The sequence below is a fragment of the Protopterus annectens genome, chromosome 9.part0, assembly GCF_019279795.1.
Source record: "Protopterus annectens isolate FY-2018-M chromosome 9.part0, PAN1.0, whole genome shotgun sequence".
NCBI lineage: Eukaryota > Metazoa > Chordata > Ceratodontiformes > Protopteridae > Protopterus > Protopterus annectens.
In genome coordinates, this window is record NC_056743.1 from 1,774,688,663 (window position 1) to 1,774,706,175 (window position 17,513).

General features: G+C 42.8%; 1 protein-coding gene across 2 annotated transcripts in view; it reads right to left on the reverse strand.

The window, feature by feature from the left end:
• ECSIT (ECSIT signaling integrator) overlaps positions 1–17,513 on the reverse strand; it is a 354,144-nt gene that overhangs the window by 245,956 nt on the left and 90,675 nt on the right. For both annotated transcript variants that reach the window (XM_044084634.1, XM_044084633.1), the window contains exon 2: positions 12,989–13,149. In XM_044084634.1, the coding sequence (XP_043940569.1) occupies positions 12,989–13,117 (129 nt within the window). In that variant the 5' untranslated portion in view covers positions 13,118–13,149. The remainder of the gene's footprint in view (positions 1–12,988; positions 13,150–17,513) is intronic.

The window sequence follows — 17,513 nt, forward strand, 5'->3', positions numbered from 1 at the left end:
GCAGTGGAGGAAAGGCATATACTTTCCATGCTTGTCTGTGATAAGTCCTTGTGCAGAATCTTTTTAGTTGGTAATTGAGAGGGGAGGCAAACAGATCTATGTCCGGCCATCCCCATTTCCTTGTTATCATGCTGAAGACTTGCGGATCCAGCTTCCACTCGTGGGGATCCATGAGGTTTCTTCTTAGGTCGTCTACCAGAGTATTTTCCTTTCCTGGCAGGAATTGTGCCTGCAGATGTACTTGGTAAGTCAAAGCTGTGCCCCACAAGGGCATGGCTAGTCTGCAAAGGGGGTAAGAATGTGTGCCCCCCTGCTTGTTTATATACCACATGACCGTGGTGTTGTCTGTCTTTATCAGTAGTTGTTCCGGTTGAAGTAGGTCCTTGAAGGCTGTCAGTGCATTTTGAACAGCTAACATCTCTTTTTGATTGATATGTAGATGCATTTGGCTTGAGAACCATGTGCCCTGAATGCATCTTCCTGCCTTGTGGGCTCCCCAGGCATAGTCTGATGCATCCATTGTTGGTGTCTGCCTGGCTAGGGGTAATGTGAATGGCTGTCCCTTGTTCTGGTGACAAGCCTTTGCCCACCATCGAAACTCCTGTTGTAGGCAGGGAATGAGACTAATGACTGTTTCCAGGCTGTGGCAATGTTGAGTCCAAACACTTTTTAGGTACCATTGAAGTTTCCTCATATGCAGTCTTGCATATGGAATTAGTAGGATGCAGGAGGCCATGAAGCCCAAAGCCTGCAGAATTGTTCTTGTAGATAACTGGGCCTTTGTTGCCAACATTTTGAAATAGGTAGTCAGTTGCCTTTGTTTGTCTGGCGTGAGATAAGCCATCTGGGCAGTTGTATTTAAGCTTGCACCCAGGAATATTATCTCTTGTGAGGGTACTAGTTTTGATTTATTTTTGTTGACTGTGTACCCTAGGCATGTTAGAAGTCTTTTCACAAATGCCAGATGATGAAGAAGAAGAAGAAGAAGAATGTCCTTGTTCTCTGCCTGAATGAGAGAGTCGTCCAAGTAAGGATATATTTGTATTCCTCTTTGTCTGCAGAATGCAATTACTGGTGCCAGGCGCTTTGTAAAGACTCTGGGCACAGTAGATAAGCCAAAGGGCAGTGCAGAGAATTGGCCTTGTCCTTTCGGGGTACCAAGAACAGTCGAGTAAAATCCTTGTCCCTGCTCTTGCTCTGGTACTTGTTGAATGGCCCCCATGTCCATGAGTGATGAGACTTGTTTTTGTGCCTTTGCCCATTGATTTTTTGGCAGATCTGGCCAGCCATTTGCCTTTGGCAGAGTATGGAAATGGAACTTGTAGCCTTGTGACACTATATTTAGAACCCACTTGTCCTGGGTTATGATGTGCCAATTTTGAGCAAAAAGTGCTAATTTTCCCCCTAAGGGTGCTGCCAGAAGACAAGTGCTTGGTGCAGGCAGGGGGGAAGTCATTGGGACTGTTTTTTGAATGTTTGTGATCTATCTTCTCCAGCTTTGGAGGTAGAAGCCCCACATTGCTTGGGCCTATAAGAACCTTGCTCCTGGGATCTGCTCCTAGGGTGTCTGGATCTGCCCCTTTGAGCTCTGTCTGACACAGGAAAGGATCAATTCTTTGTAGGCCAGTGTCTACTAAACCTAGGTGACTGTACTTGTAAAAATTTAGCTTTGTCCTCCATTTTCTTTAACACCTCTTCTGCCTTAACACCAAAGTATCATGCTGTAAAGGTGCATCTAGTAATTTTACTTTAACATGATCAGGCAGATTTTGTTCCTTTAACCAAGCATGCCTCCTAATTACAGAACCCGTAACTGCGGCCCTGCAGGAGGCCTCCAAAGAATCAAAACCACAATGCAAAGTATGTTTTCCAACTTGTTTTGCTGCATACAATAAATCCTGCATTTCCTTGTTTTCTGCACATTCAGAATTTAACAACATTTTCTGTTTAAGCAATCCCATGACATGTTGCAGATACTTAAGCATATGAAATTGACAGATTAAGGCCCTTATAGCCAAAGTTGCAGATGTGTAAACATTTTTTCCCCCAACTATCCAGTGCCCGTGAATCTCTGTCGGAGGGGGTTGGGTTTTTTGCAGTGGAAGCCTTACCTCCTTTTGGACCCTGTGAAATAGTTTCTGGGTCAGCAGCCAGATTTCTAAAATGAAATTTGTGAGAGTCAGGAGCCCTGTAATATCTGTCAGGCTTAACAGGAGCTGGGGGTAAGGAGTCAGGGGTCAGACTAGACTCTGAAAATACATCATCCACAATGTCTAACACAGGTGGAATGGCTAGAGGCCTGTGCTGAGGTAGTAAAAGAAAATCCCTGAGCATATTTTTAGATTCTGAAAAATCTTGGCTCTCCCAGCGGAAATGCTCCCTCATGGTATGCAAGGTTTCCCCAAAGGAATAGCCCTCAGGAGGAGATGCTGAAGGTATAGATTCTTCAGCATCAGAATCCTCATTGGGGGGGGGGCTGAAGAAATAGAAACCTGATCTGAAGATTCATAGTCAGTGTCTTGCCTAGGCCTCTTATCAGGAGGGGGATGGGAATCCCTGATCAAAGTAATCAAGTCTTCGGCCATTTTGAGCATCTGTTTTTTGGGCATAGAGGCCTGTCCACGTAGCTCTTGAGTTTGTTTCCTTGCTTCAGAAGGTGCTTTAGTCTTTGCCTTTGAAGCTGAAGTTGTTTTAATGTAAAGATGTTTAGGTCTGAATACACCCTCAGAAGCCGGTACCTGCTCAGCGGCTCCAGACCCATCTGAGGGATTAGCGTCAGAGGCTCCAATACCTTGAGCATCCAGCGGCATGGATGACTCCATGCGGGAGTCGGTAGCGGCCTGCGACTCTAAAGTAGCAGGCATCAGGGGCTGCGAAAGCGCCTCACTGAGAACCGGTGAACCGGCGACTGGCTTAGGAGAAGCTTTGTCATCTGTTTTGGGCCACGGTTGTTTTTCTCTATCCTTTTCTTTGCGTTTTTTTGTAAACTCCGGTAGTCGGATGGCTATCCGACGACATTTCAGGATAATTAAACCGGCGTCCAAAAAAGTTTAAAGCAAAATCATACCGACGCTTAATAGTGCATTGGTTAAATCTAGCACAAAACTGACAACCAGTAATGTTGTGATCAGAGCCTAGGCAAGGAATACAGTAAGAATGAAAATCCTTATGAGGTATTTGCTTTCCACAAGAAATACAATTATTAACTTTCTGACGTCGGTCTGGAGCAAGAAAAAAGTTTCCCCAACAGGGGACTTAGCTTTATTGAAGACTTCGGATCTGAAACTCAACATGAAAATCTCAGGAGTCGGCCGACCGGCACTTGCAAAAGTACAGTTTTGTACCTACCATAAATGTAGATGTCCGATAGATATGCAACTGCAGTCATAACATATGGGTTGTCCTGCCTCAGGCAGCCCTCGGTCGGCCGGATTCCAAAGTCTGGGTCCGACGTCGGCTGATGTCACATTTCTCTCCGACGTCAGAGCGGCTGGAGTACAAAAGCATCAGCCAACGCCATTTTCTTCAGTGTTTCTTGCCCCAGATGCCAGGTGCCCTCCAAGGAAGGCTGTAATCAAATTGAAAGACAAAAACAGGATTCCAAACAAATAAGTAAGCAATAAACAGATACACCATAACAGATATCCCCAGCTAAGAGAAACAGGGATAGGAGTGGACCCAAGGCATAGAGGGGTATGGAGGGAGGGAAAATCCGATTGCAGTTGCACATCTATCGGACATCTACATTTATGGTAGGTACAAAACTGTACTATGTCCTTCAAGAATGCAACTGCAGTCATAACATATGGGTTGAATACCATAGCTTAGCTGGGGGAGGAGGAATGCTCTAGGAAAGAGATGGTGTGGCAATCAAACCCTGCAGGACTGCCGAAGCAAAGCCTGCTCTGGATCTGGAATAATAAAGGGAGATTGTAGTGTTTGGAGAATGTATGCACGGAGCTCCATGTAGCAGCTTCTAGAATGTCTTTTGTAGGCACCCCTCTTAAGAATGCTTTAGAGGTGGCTGTAGCTCTGGTGGAGTGTGGTCTGACATTGGCTGGAACATTCTTCCCATGGAAGGAATAACAAAATCTGATGCAATGTCCAATCCATTTTGAAATAGTCTGTTTGGAAATTGCTTTTCCTTGTACTCCAGGGGCGTAATCTACAAAAAGCTGATCAGACTTCCTACTGGTCTTGGTTCTGTCCAGGTAGTAGCGAAGTTGTCTGTGAATGTCCAAGGTATGCAACAGTCTTTCCCCTTTGCTCTCAGGATTGGGGAAGAAAGTAGGCAGGTCAATAGCTTGATTTAAAGAAACCCTAGATACCACCTTTGGCATAAAAGTAGGGTTGGTTCTTAAGGAGACCCTGTCTCTGTGAAAGATTATGAACGGTGGTGTTGCCATTAGGGCCTGTAGTTCGAAACCCTTCTTGCTGAGGTAATTGCCAACAGGAAAGCTGTCTTCCATGATAAAATTGTAAGTCCACTGAAGCTGCTGGCTCAAAGGGAGGTAGAGTCAGTTTTTCTAGGACAAAGTTGAGGTCCCAAGCTGGCACTGGAGCCTTTCTTGGTGGCTTAATGTTCTTGATTCCCCTGAGGAATTGCCTTAACAAAGGATGTTAAAACACAGGCGGATCAGTGTTATATCTAGCTGAGATAGCTGAAGCATGTATCTTTATGGAAGAATATGAGAGTCCATTCTGTAGCATATCTGCCAAATATTCCAGGATGAGTGGGATATTCAATAATGATGCATCATGTCCCTTGCTGGTATTCCAAATGCTGAATCTCTTCCATTTTGCTAAGTAAACCTTTCTGGTGGATGGTCTTGAGCTTCTGTTAATATCCGCTGAACTTCCTTGGAGAGAGATAGATTGAGGTTATTCATGGGATCTCCCAGGCTGTTAGCTGCAGTGTCTGAAGGTTTGGATGCACTGTTTTGAAGTTGTGTTGAGTCAAAAGTAGGGGCCATTGGGGAAGGGCCCACTTTTGTTGTGACATATGCTCCGTAGTAGTGGGTACCAGTGTTGTCTTGGCCAGTCTGGAGCTATTAGGAACCCTTGGGCCTCTCTGCTTTGATCTTTAGTAATACTGTGGTCATCAGTGGCAGAGGTGGGAATGCATAGATTTTTAGAAAGTTCCAGTTGAATGAAAGAGCATCTATTTTCCAAGCTTATGGATGGTATGTCCTTGAACAGAATTTTTGTAGATGATGGTTGAGGTGGGAGGCAAATAGGTCTACTTCTGGCCTGCCCCATGTCGAGGTGAGTTGTGTGAAGATTTTCGGATGTAACCTCCACTCGTGTGGATCTATGAAATTCCTGCTTAGGCTGTCTTTGCCTGGAACAAATTGGGATTGCAACTGTATGTTTAGGCTCAGTGATTTTTCCCAAAGATTCATTGTCAGTCTGCAAAGGGGGTAGGAATGGGTGCCCCCTTGCTTGTTTATGTACCACATCACAGTGGTGTTGTCTGTCTGTATCAGTAGATGGCCTTGCTGAAGTTGTTGTCGAAAGGCCTCGATGGCATGCATTACTGCCAGCATTTCCTTTTGGTTTATATGCAGATGTGTTTCCTTTGGAGACCATTGTCCTTGTATACATCTGCCCTCCATGTGCGCCCCCCATCCAAGGTCTGAGGCGTCTGTGGTCATGGTCTGTGTTATCTGAGGTTTTTTGAATGACATACCTGTGTTTGCCTGGCTTACCGAGGCCCACCATAGGAATTCCTTTTGTAGGCATGGAATGAGCGGTATGGTTGTCTCTAGGTTGTTGCTGTGCTGAGACCATAGGCTTTTAGGTACCATTGAAGCTTTCTCATGTGTAGTCTTGCTAATGGAACCAGGAGAATGCAGGATGCCATGTAACCCAGGGCCTGTAGGAATCCCTTGCAGTCATCTGGGTGAGTTTTGCCAAACCTTTGAAATAATGAGTTAACTTCTCTTGCTTGTCTTCTGTCAGGTAAGCCATTTGAGAGGCTGTGTCTAGATTGGCTCCTAAGAAGGTTATTTGCTGGGATGGCTGAAGTCTTGACTTTTGGAAGTTGACTGTGTATCCCAGAGCCTGTAGCAATTGTATGACATAGTTCAAGTTTTTGTCAAAATCAATTTGTCGTCCGCTTGTATGAGGCAGTCGTCCAGGTATGGGTAAATTTGGATCCCCTGGAGCCTGCAATGAGCAATTACTGAAGCCAGGCATTTTGTAAATACTCTGGGCGCAGTAGATAAGCCAAATGGCAATGCTGAGAATTGATAATGCTCTGGCCCTGCAAGAAATCTGAGGTATCTTCTGCAGCTGTGTCTGATAGGGACATGCAGGTATGCCTCCTTGAGGTCCAGAGTAATCAGCCAAGACCCCTTGCCCAGCATGGGAAGGAGTTGCTGTAGAGTCAGCATTTTGAACTTTGGTACTATAAGAAAAGTGTTTAATGCGGACAAATCCAGTATTGGTCTCCATTGAGTTTCTTTTCTTGGAACAAGGAACAGTCTTGAGTAAAACCCTGGCCTTGTTCTTGTTGTGGAACTCTTTCTATTGCTTTGATCTGAGCAAGCAGAGAAATTTGCATGATAGCCTCTGCCCTCTGGTTTTGTGGTAGGTTTGGCATGCCTTGTTTTCTTGGTAAGGTATGAAAGTGGAACCTGTAACCTTGGTCTATAATGTCCAAAATCCATTTGTCCTTTGTCAATCTGTGCCAATTGTCTGAAAACAGAGATAATTTTCCGCCCAAGGGAGCTTCTATTTGCTCCTTGGTCAGCGGAAGTAGAGGAAAGTCATTGAGATTGTCCCTGTGGGGCAGGGAGACCCCTGTGTCACTTCTTTGGTTTGCTGGTTGCCATTGTCGTCCCCTGTAAGAACCTCTGTATTGTCCTCTTCCTCGCCACGCCTGTTTTACCCCTTTGAAATCTTTCAGGATTAGGAAAGGACCAGTTTTAGAAGGCCAATTCCTGCTGAATCTGGGTGGCTGAACCTGGAGGAAATCTTTGACCGTCTGAACTGATTTTGCTTTTTCCTCGATGGACTTTAACACATCTTTAGCATTAGTACCAAAAAGCTTGTTCTTTTCCAAAGGTGCATCAAGAAGTTTTGCCTTAACATGATCTGGTAGAGGTTGTTCTTTTAACCATGCATGTCTCGAATGACCGCCCTGTCATAGCTGCCCTACATGAAGCTTCCAATGCATCATATCCACACTGCAGAAAGTGATTGCTGACTTGCTGAGAATTATGTACAGCTTCCTGCAAAGACTTCCTGTCTAAAGGTTCAGGAGAGGCCAATGTTTTCTGTAAATCATCTAACAGGTAATCCTGATATTGAAACATATGAAAGAGACAATTCAGAGCTCTCATAGATAAAGTAGTGGAGGTGTAGACCTTTTTCCCCCATCTCTCTAATGACCTAGCTTCCCTGTTGGAAGGCAAGGGATTTTTGGAGGTGGATGCTGAAACCCCTTTAGGTCCCTGAGAAATAGTTTGTAAATCAACAGCATGGACCCTAAAGAAATGAGAATGTGTTTCTGGGACCCTATAATATCTGTCTGGCTTGGCTGGGGCAGGAGGAAGAGTATCCGGGGTAACACTGGAGTCAGAATATAGGTCATCCAAAACATCAAGCACAGGAGGTATAGCCAGGGGCCTGTGTTGGGGCTTTTTAAGGAAGGTTCGAAGGCGCTTTCTGGAATCAGAATATTCCTGGCCTTGCCACTTAAAATGTTCCCTCATGGTATGCAGAACTTCCCCAAAAGAAATATCCTCAGGAGGGGAGGCCGAGGGGATGGAATCCTCTGCATCCGAGTCCTCATAGGTCTGGAAGGGCTCTTCCTGGCCATCGGAGTGAACAGAGTCCTCATAATCGTCATCTGAAGGGATAGGGTCAGAGGGTTCAACCCGGGGCCTCTTATCAGGAGGAGGCTGGGATCCTCTCTCAGGATGGGCCTGTGAACCTCTAATCATGGAAATTAAGTCTGCGGCCATAGTCATGATTTGTGTTTCAGGAGTAGGCTGTGGTAAGGCCTTAACAGTAAGGTGCTTGGTCTTGCTGGCTGCCTTAGCACGTGTGTAGGCCTTAATAGACATGGCCATAGGAGGCCTAGCAGCTCCACGTGCAGGAGTGACCTTATCTACAGCAATGGTCTCGGGCATTTCCTCGGTTTCAGTATCCGGAGGAAAATCTATAACTGGCGTCAGTGTGGCCTCCAGTATCGGAGGTGTCGGTAAAGCGGTGTCTTCGGTTCGGAGCGGTGAAATAACCGTCTCAGGGGGAACCGGAGCACTCGCGGTAGGTTTTGGCGTGGAGTCGGTGGAAGACGTGGGCCGAGGATGTCGGTCCCGGTCTTTTCGTTTCTTAGGAGTCTGCGATGTCGGAAGTTCCGACAGCATTGTATAAGCAAATTTATCACCGAAAAAGTCTTCAGCGAACTCCGCCCGGCGCCTAAGAGTGTGGTTATTGAAGCGAGCACAGGCGACACAGGCCGAGACGTCGTGGTCTGGGCCAAGGCAAGGAAGACAGTAAGAGTGGAAATCCTTATGAGGTATTTGTTTACCACAAGACAGACAATTGTTAACTTTTTCAGTAATTTCTGACATCGGCTGAGGCAAGAAAGGTCCCCAACGGGGTACTTAGCTTTTTTGATGACTTCGGATTCGAAGAATACAGGAGCTGACCGACCGGCACTTGCAAACTGCTTCTGCTTTGGGCACCGCGCGGCAAGAAAGACTGAAGAAAATGGCGTCGGCTGATGCTTTTGTACTCCAGCCGCTCTGACGTCGGAGAGAAATGCGACATCAGCCGACGTCGGACCCAGACTTTGGAATCCGGCCGACCGAGGGCTGCCTGAGGCAGGACAACCCATACGTTATGACTGCAGTTGCATTCTTGAAGGACATCTGCTTCGGGCACCGCGCGGCAAGAAAGACTGAAGAAAATGGCGTCGGCTGCTTCTTTTATACCCCTGACGGACCTGACGTCAGGGAAGGAGTGACAGCGGCCAATGCAGGACCCAAGACTTTGGAATTCAGGCTGGCTGAGGGCAACATGGCAGCAGGATTACCCAAATGTAATGACTGCAACAGTGAAACACGAAGAACATCATGGAGATTTCCCTAAAAAATGTAATGTAAAAATGACTTCGCTGAACTCTTTACCAAATGTTCCTCTGAATGAGAGTTCTCAACTGGGCAAAAAAGAATGCACTGAAAATGGGGAAAGGGTTTCCACTGCCACCCGTAACCCTGCTGGATGATTCTCAGAATCAATGTGTCTGAAATAATCTGCTGTCACTGAGGAAAATGAAGGCTTAGACTGGGGGGGGGGGTTTAAAGGACTGCCAGGAAGGGGGGGCACTGAAGGAGAAAGTAGTCATTCTGACCCTCTTTGAGCCTCCTTTTCTCTGGTTTTTAAAATTCTGTTTGAATATTGCTGAGGTTACCTACTTTGCTTCTTAGAATGAGTCCGGAATTAGAAGGAAAGTTTTTAATGAACTTGGAAAAAAAGGGGGTTGAAGAATCTGGGTCCCCTCGGTTCCCCCTTTCATCAGATCTGTTTAGAACCTGGGCAGCAGAAGGGCTAAAAACATCTTTGTCCAGGAGAGAATTTAAAATGTCTGCCTTATCATCTGTGAGTTTTAAGAAAATAACCAACCAAACCTTCTCATAACTGATCCAGTAGCAGCAGCTCTGGATACAGCACCGATAGAATCACAGGAGCACTTTAAGGAGTGTTTAATTGTGAAGCAAATAAATTTAAGGAATTTAATGAAGTTTTAACCTCAGTAAAGGAAAGTTAACAGTTAAAATTCTTATAGACCAATTTTGAGAACATGTGAAAGTTAACATACAAGCCCAGAAATTCAGAATTCTGAAAGTTAAAAGTGGTAGAAGGATACGCTCTCTTCCCAAATCTATCAAATGCTTTCCCATCCTTGTCGAAGACAATGGGATTAGCACTCAGAATCAACAGAAGGCTTCAAGAGGGAAACAGAAGGATCTAATTTGGTAGTAAAAAACAAGTGTGTGTGTGTGTGTGTGTGTGTGTGTGTGTGTGTGTGTGTGTGTGTGTGTGTGTGTGTGTGTGTGCGTGTGTGTGCGCGCAAGGTAGTTTGTATAACCTATTAGACTTTTTAGGAGTAGAAGGCCGACTTGCCAGGCATTCTGCAATCTGTTAAGAAAACATTCTCTAGCTTATATTAAAAAAGGAGACAGCTGCAGACAGAGGAAAATCCAGATTAACAGTTCATAATATTTCTGATGGGAAATACAGATTTCCTACTGTTCTCACTGAAAAAAAAATATTTCATGTTAGCTATAGTTTCAGAAAAGCATAACTTTTGGAGGGAAAGGTGAAGAAACTTCTCTCATAATTAGAACCTTCAGCCTGAAGGTAATCATATTCCAGCTACCTGTTCTTCAGACTGGGAATAAGTGTCAGGAACTTAGGGAATTATTTTTCTTTTAATAGATATCAATGAAAAAAAAAAACAGGATTTAAACATTAAAAACAAATTAATCCCCTTGCAAGCACCAGCAAGTTTTTCTTCTCCATAGCTAAAGAAATACACAGAGATAATTTTAGCATTTTGATTTCTTTTCGAGGAAGACCCCCTTGAAAAGGACTGACTCAATTCAGGGGAGCTAACCCAAGAATCAGACACTCTAGCTTAGCTAGACCATAAACCATCACCTGCTCCTTCCCCTCAGGCCAACAAGAGTGTGATTCTCCCTTGACCGTTGAGGACAATCCCACAGCTGCACAGGAAGTGTCCGTCTCTTGTTCTTTAGTAGTTTCCTGAAGAACCACACCCACAGGACCAAGAGCCTAAGATGCGTGATCCCAGGAACCAAGTCTGACCAAAGCAGAGTCACTTATCACGGCTGAGGCAGTGAGGGAACTAGCCTAACACCTAAAGATGCTTTCTACTTCTAGTGGACAGCAGAAGAAAGAACCAAGGAGACCAATGCTTGCACAGTAGCTAAATGTGGGTAAAGTCTGAGAGAGCTGAAAAAGTCCTGAAAGAACTAAGGTTTTTGAGATTAATAAAAAAGAATTGACAGTTGCCAAAAGCACAAAATTATGCCACACACACACACACTATAAAAGATGTAGAAAAAAATTAAAAAAAAGAAAAAAAAGTGTCTTATGTTTATGTATATATATATTGGATCATTTGATCGAGTTTTCAGACACTCGAACTTCATATGATCTAGACCATATGATTGAGTTTTTGAAAATTCGAAGCTTTTGAATGGAGACTGCAGAATGGCAAGGATCAGGAAATATAGTACCCTTTTCCTCACTGCAGTGCGATTTCGGAGCTGACATATGTAATTTGCAGGGGGCTTGCTCTCTTGCAAAAATGTAAACAAGGTAATTTTTGCGCTTTTTTTTTTTTGATGTTCAAGTTTTCAGAAACACGGTCTTATGGTCTCTGATATTTTTTGGGAGTTTCTGAAAAGTCGACCATCTGACCATAGACCCACATATATCTATATTTATTTATATATATATATATATATATATATATATATATATATATATATATATATATATATATCTATATTTATTTATATATATATATATATATATATCTATATTTATATATATATATATATATATATATGTGTGTGTGTATATGTATATGATATCCATACACTGTCCTTCCTGCGGTCGCATGGGTTCCTTCCGGGTGCTTCAGTTTCCTCCCACATCCCAAACACATACCGCAGGTGGATTGGACACACTAAATTGGCCTTAGGTGTGAGTGTGTGCATATGTGTACCTTCTGTGAAAGGCTGGGCACCAAGCTGGCAACTCAACACTGAAACTCCACCGCCAATCGTTCTGAGGACAATTATTCCGCTGTGGCTCTAATGTTGCTCACCATGCAAACTCTGCAAAGATAGCACCCCGAAGGAGAAATAAACAGTAGAACCAAGTGCCGTGCGGAGACCATACAAAATGATACACTGCTATACCAGGTAGCGCCCATACCCACCAGACACAATTTGATTAAAGATATCCCTCGTACATCAATGCTACTTGGAAGGCATCAAAAATAAGTTTACAAAGAAAAAGCCTTGATCCTCATACCTCTAAAATAAATACAACCTCACCTGAGGTCACTCCAGTATTTCCTAATAGAGCACCCAACACTATTATCAACACAATAAAATAAATGGTGGTGGAGTGGTTACTACAAGAAAAATCTCAGCTACAGAGTCCATGGTTTATGCTTCTCTCTAGCTACAGTCTGCATGCCCTCCTCATGGGTTTTGTTTGGGTACTTCAGCTTCTTCCATCCTCCTAAAAACACACTTCACAGGCTAACTGGCTACCTGAATATGCAGCTTTCTCTGTGTCATTCCTATGCAACAGTGTTTGACTCAGTGAAAACAACTAGAATACAGCTCCTATACATCTAGTGAAAAATGTCTGTTCCCCCAATATCACTGTTATGGTCCACCACCAAACAACATTAAAGGTAGGAGCCCAATTCCGATGTCAGGCATACACTCTTTCCTGAGATCTGTGGACACACAGAAGATGATCACAGCAACCATTAGTCCACACCCCCATTACAATCTAAATTGTGGTTTCACCACTCTAGGCAAATACCTGTCTAGTACACAACAAAATGCCATTCCCTGTATGACAATATCATCAAAGAAAACAATAAAGTGCAATGTCCACCAATGGTCCTGCTCTCAGAAAATCTCTAATAATATTTTCAGAATATGTTTAGCACAGCTCGTGTCCACACTAGTGAAGACTGCAAATCACGTGTGAAAATCTGAAAGTTTGATAGCTTCAGGCTTTCATCAACGATATCAAGATGGCATAATACTGACTGCAATACCTGTAAATAGTGCTCACAAATGGCAAACATGGTTACTTTTGCAAAATTCTGGAAAAAATAAATCTCACCAGTCTTTTTAACATATTACTAAATAAAAAGTGAGCTAGTTTCACAAGGAAGTGCAATGAGAAGCAAACCTACCTGGGTGCATCTGGCTAGAACTTGAAGTTGTGAAGATGTGCATTTCACTGCAAATCTGATGAGCTCTTTCCTGGTTACGGCAAACAAAACAGGTTCTCGCACAAGTAAAAGTGTTCGGATACAGCTCATCGTGCAGGCCAGCACAATTTACAGGACCAAACCTACAAGAAAGAAAAAAAAAATGGAGTTTCCTTTTACCTTGAAGCAGTCAACTCAAGCAACAAGCAGCAACAAACAACAGAATAAGTAAAGTAATGTAAAATCCATGAAATGCAGATTTTCATATAGAAAAGTGAAGCTTGGTCATGCAACTTTGGTATCTGAACATTGCACAAGGTACAGGACCTGTTGTAGATGCAAATTATAAAAAATTGTAACTGTGAATGTCTGCACCATTAAAGGTTAAAAATCTGAACATAAACACTTACTAGTTGTAATACGCACTATAAAAAAAACAGAACTTTTATTTGCTACTTAGTATACAAACCTATTATTATGTATTTAGCCTGTAACAACTAAAGAATTAAACCCTGTATTTTTGAGGTGTTGTGAGATGACCAGATGCCTTGTGTTCAAGGTCCATATACACAATGATTTATCTGATAATCTGCCTCCAAGTCCTGTATTTCCAGATCTTACACAACCGATTACAAAGTCATCTGCATTCAGCATGGAAGAATAACAGCAGACTCACTTTGCTGGGGCAAAATATTAAGCAGCTTAATACTAGCCTTAAACTGTTCTTTGTTGCAGTTTCAGTGCAAATTTATCCAAGTGAATAATTAAAAAAAAGTTTGAAGTATTATTTTTTTTCCTCAATAACTGATTGCAAAGGTTACCCAGCCCTGTGGCACAGGGGTATAAAGCCCCGATGGCGCCTGAGACAATACATGTTTGACAAGTGACATGGGACCTGCAGGTTCTGAACAGGGGAGGACAGCAACACGTGGCAGACACAGGCTTACCCCCCTCTTGGGGTCAGCCTACATTTGCTGCAATGGCAGCATTAAGAGACCAGAGGGTAGGCATGCATCTCCCAAAGGCAGCCATAACACAGCTTGCAAGATTGCCATGGAATGGTGGGGTTAGGACATTGTCCACGGTAGCAGGATGATGCAGCATCAGTGTCCCCAATCTCCACACTGGTCTTAGACATAGGTCAGGTAGAGCCCATGGGAGGCTAAGACAGGTCCAGTACAGCCAGTGAAAGAGGACAGGGGCTGCTGGTAGTGGATAATCAGCTGTGGGGAGCTTTAAAAAATATCTAGCGGTAAAGGTTGGTACAGAGGTCTACAGTTTACAGGGCTGCACAAAGTGTTCAAATTCAAAAAGGCATTTCCAACAGACATGAGATAACCCTTGTAGGTTTTCACAAGAAATTTTCTATGGGTAGTCCTCTGAGAAGCAGTATTACCCAAAGATAACAGAGGGAACCGAACACAACAGAGGATGTGAGATAAAAAGTGGACTGAGAAGACACTAACATTTAGAATTAAAATAAAGAGCTCAAAGATTCAAGCTTGAATGGAAAAAAAAGAGAGACAGAAAGAGTGCATCTCAGATGAACACAGAGACTGTCAGCTAGAGTGTAAGGATGCAGCAATAAAAACCTGTGGCCTTCTGACCTGTTAACACATAACTATGGAGTAGATAATTTCTCCTTGTGTCTACAGGTAAGACTAGACTGCAAAACGACTCTGCCACACAGAGGGAAAATGACTCTCCATTTCATTTACTGGCACAGGTATGGGAGAAATTGACTGAGGAATGATGGTAGAGAGTGTCAACTGCTAGGTTGTTATGCCACGAGTTGGTATTAGTACAGGTTCTACTGCTGGACAGCCACCTACAGGAAGACTTTAGATCTGTGTTCCACACAAAGGTGGGGCTTTGAATGGACAGCCTAGTCAAGGAAGGCACAACACTCCAAACAAGTGCATATTTAACAATGCAAACACCACTATGCCAAGTCCAAAGTACAAGCATCTGCTGCCAAAAAAGGAAAGACAGCAGGAAAAAAAAACTCCTATACTATTCTCCCATCTCCAGGCTAATTCCCAGCTCTCATGTATTTTGCTAAAAACCTTTAGGGAAGGCATGAATAGACTAAATGGGGAAGGTGGGGGCACCAATATCAGGCAGATAAGGAATAGCATTATTACATAAAAAGAAAGATGACAAAACTAGGGAAAAGTAGAAAAGGGGTAAAGTATGAATAAATATCCAAATAGATAGAGTGAAATCAAAAGAAACACTGAAGCACTAACTTCAGTGATAGGAGTGGTTTCTACCTCCTCACCCCAAAATGGTTAAGCATGAGGATAAGAGGAGTATGGAAAAGTACTACAAGCCAAGAGGGGAAAAAGAAAACTTTCATAGTTTTGACCGTCATACTTAAGACCTACTTGGCCTTCAAAAAGCTTGACCGGTCTCACCCTATGCTGACATTTTCTGATCGAATAAATTAATTAAAATACCACACACACAACTTATTTTTGGAAAAAATGTTGATGAATGACTTCTAAACTTAAGAAGCAGCTTATTTGATAATCTTAGAACTTAGGTTCCCCAGTCTGATATTATTTTCTCCACTAGTATAATTTTAGGTAGAGACAGGTTCGCCTCTAGGTAACCTATAAGAAAAAAATATATAATGGAAGATTTCTGCAGATTTTCTGAAGCATTCAAGTTTTCCAAAATCTATAAGTTTTCTAATAAGTTATTACTGTGCCTTTACAAGCTGTGTAAAGTACTGTATCAAAACACAGCACTATATCAACACTGTGGAGTAGGATCAGTATGGTATGAATTGGTACAACGGCTAGACATACTCTAAGATTAGGTGGGCAACAGAATACACTCCTCTGACTTTGGTAGGTACACTCTAGCCAAAGTTTAAGTTGTACATCACTCTCCTAATGATGATGTCACTTTTTACAACTTTTAACTATTTTGTAATTGTTATTTATTTTTTAACCAAGTCTAATGATAACATTAATAGTATTTTAGATTGTGATGGGGTCTTAATATCAGTAATAAGAAAAACTGAAAATGACGATGATAATCAGGATGCAATAACGTAAAAGTAACATCTATTTACAAGGGCAAACTACAAGTGATTTGTGACGTTTGCTGACCACAAAAATGTTTGTGAACCATACTATAAAATTCAGTCTGGTAGCCACACATGTAAAACTGATTGATTATGAGTTTATACATAAAAAAAAATGACAGACTCGAAGGTAATGGAGGATTGGTCAATAACAGACTATAGCAACACATAAGAGAGTCCCCGGGATCGGGTACATGGGCTTACCAAGCACTACTTGTGAGCATCCCCATGCAAATGAGGATAAGGTTAACATCTTACTAGATCTCTACATTAATTTCTGAGCGGGGGAAGCCCCTTCCTCCCTCCTCCCATGCAAATAAGGATGAGTCCAACATCCTATCAGCTATCTACATTCTGAGCAAGGGAAAGGCCAATCAGGTGGAAATGGGTTGTCCCTTAGTGTACTATACCCCCTCTGTAACAGTATTTACGGTAGCATCATAATCATAGAATGTTTAGATGTACTGACGTAAGAAATGGTGCTGGAGGGATAGATTTATCACTCAGAGACTCCCTATGCTGTGGAATAAAATCCCGGTCCAGCAGAGCACCTCGCTGGCTCTGTTCAAGAGAAATCTTGACCTGTGGATGGGAGATCGTAGGTTTACCCCGGGAATAATCTCTGTGTCACTGCTGGACAGAGGCACAACAAACTAATGGGCACAGTATTTTTTCATATAAGGGGTGGCGTAAGCCACAAAACTTTGGGCTAGGCTTATAAATGCCTTAGGGCAGATAGCCTAGTATAAACCTATGAACCTATAAGAAGACTACACAGAAGAAAGAGCTTATTCCAATAAAACCTATAAAAGGAATGCTCAAGTCAGTCTCTTTTTTTTGAAGGAGGAGGACTTGAAATTAGATATATTTTGTTTTTAGAAATAAAACTACTCATTTGAAGGGATTGCTCTAAATACTTGGACTTTTGATAATCCCGTGCAGGCAATACTGTGAGTTACATAGGGATTTATGCCCAATTCGGTGAGTTTGTTAACTATATCCGAGTAGGGTACTGTATCAAACTCTTTTTCCAGGTCCAGATATGTATTTCTGGTTTGTCCTGATGCATATTCCTTATTTATGGCCAGGTTTGACTGGAGATACAGGAGTCCCAACCTGTAAGTGACCTTTGATTGTCCAATATCGACTCTATCAAGTGCTACTGTTACCTCTTCAAAACACGCCACAAAACTCAAAAGGCAGGATTTCTTTAACAAATCCACAATATTTCTGTAAGGTATGGAACAGCATAATGGACACACTGATAATCTGCAATTATGTGGGTTTGTTGTGACCCCACACACTTGCACACAAACTGCACCATTACAACCCGTTTGCAAAAAACAGGCTTTACTAACATTTTGTCTAAAAACAAATGAGAGGACTTTTGTTTTCCTTGATTTTGTACAGGAA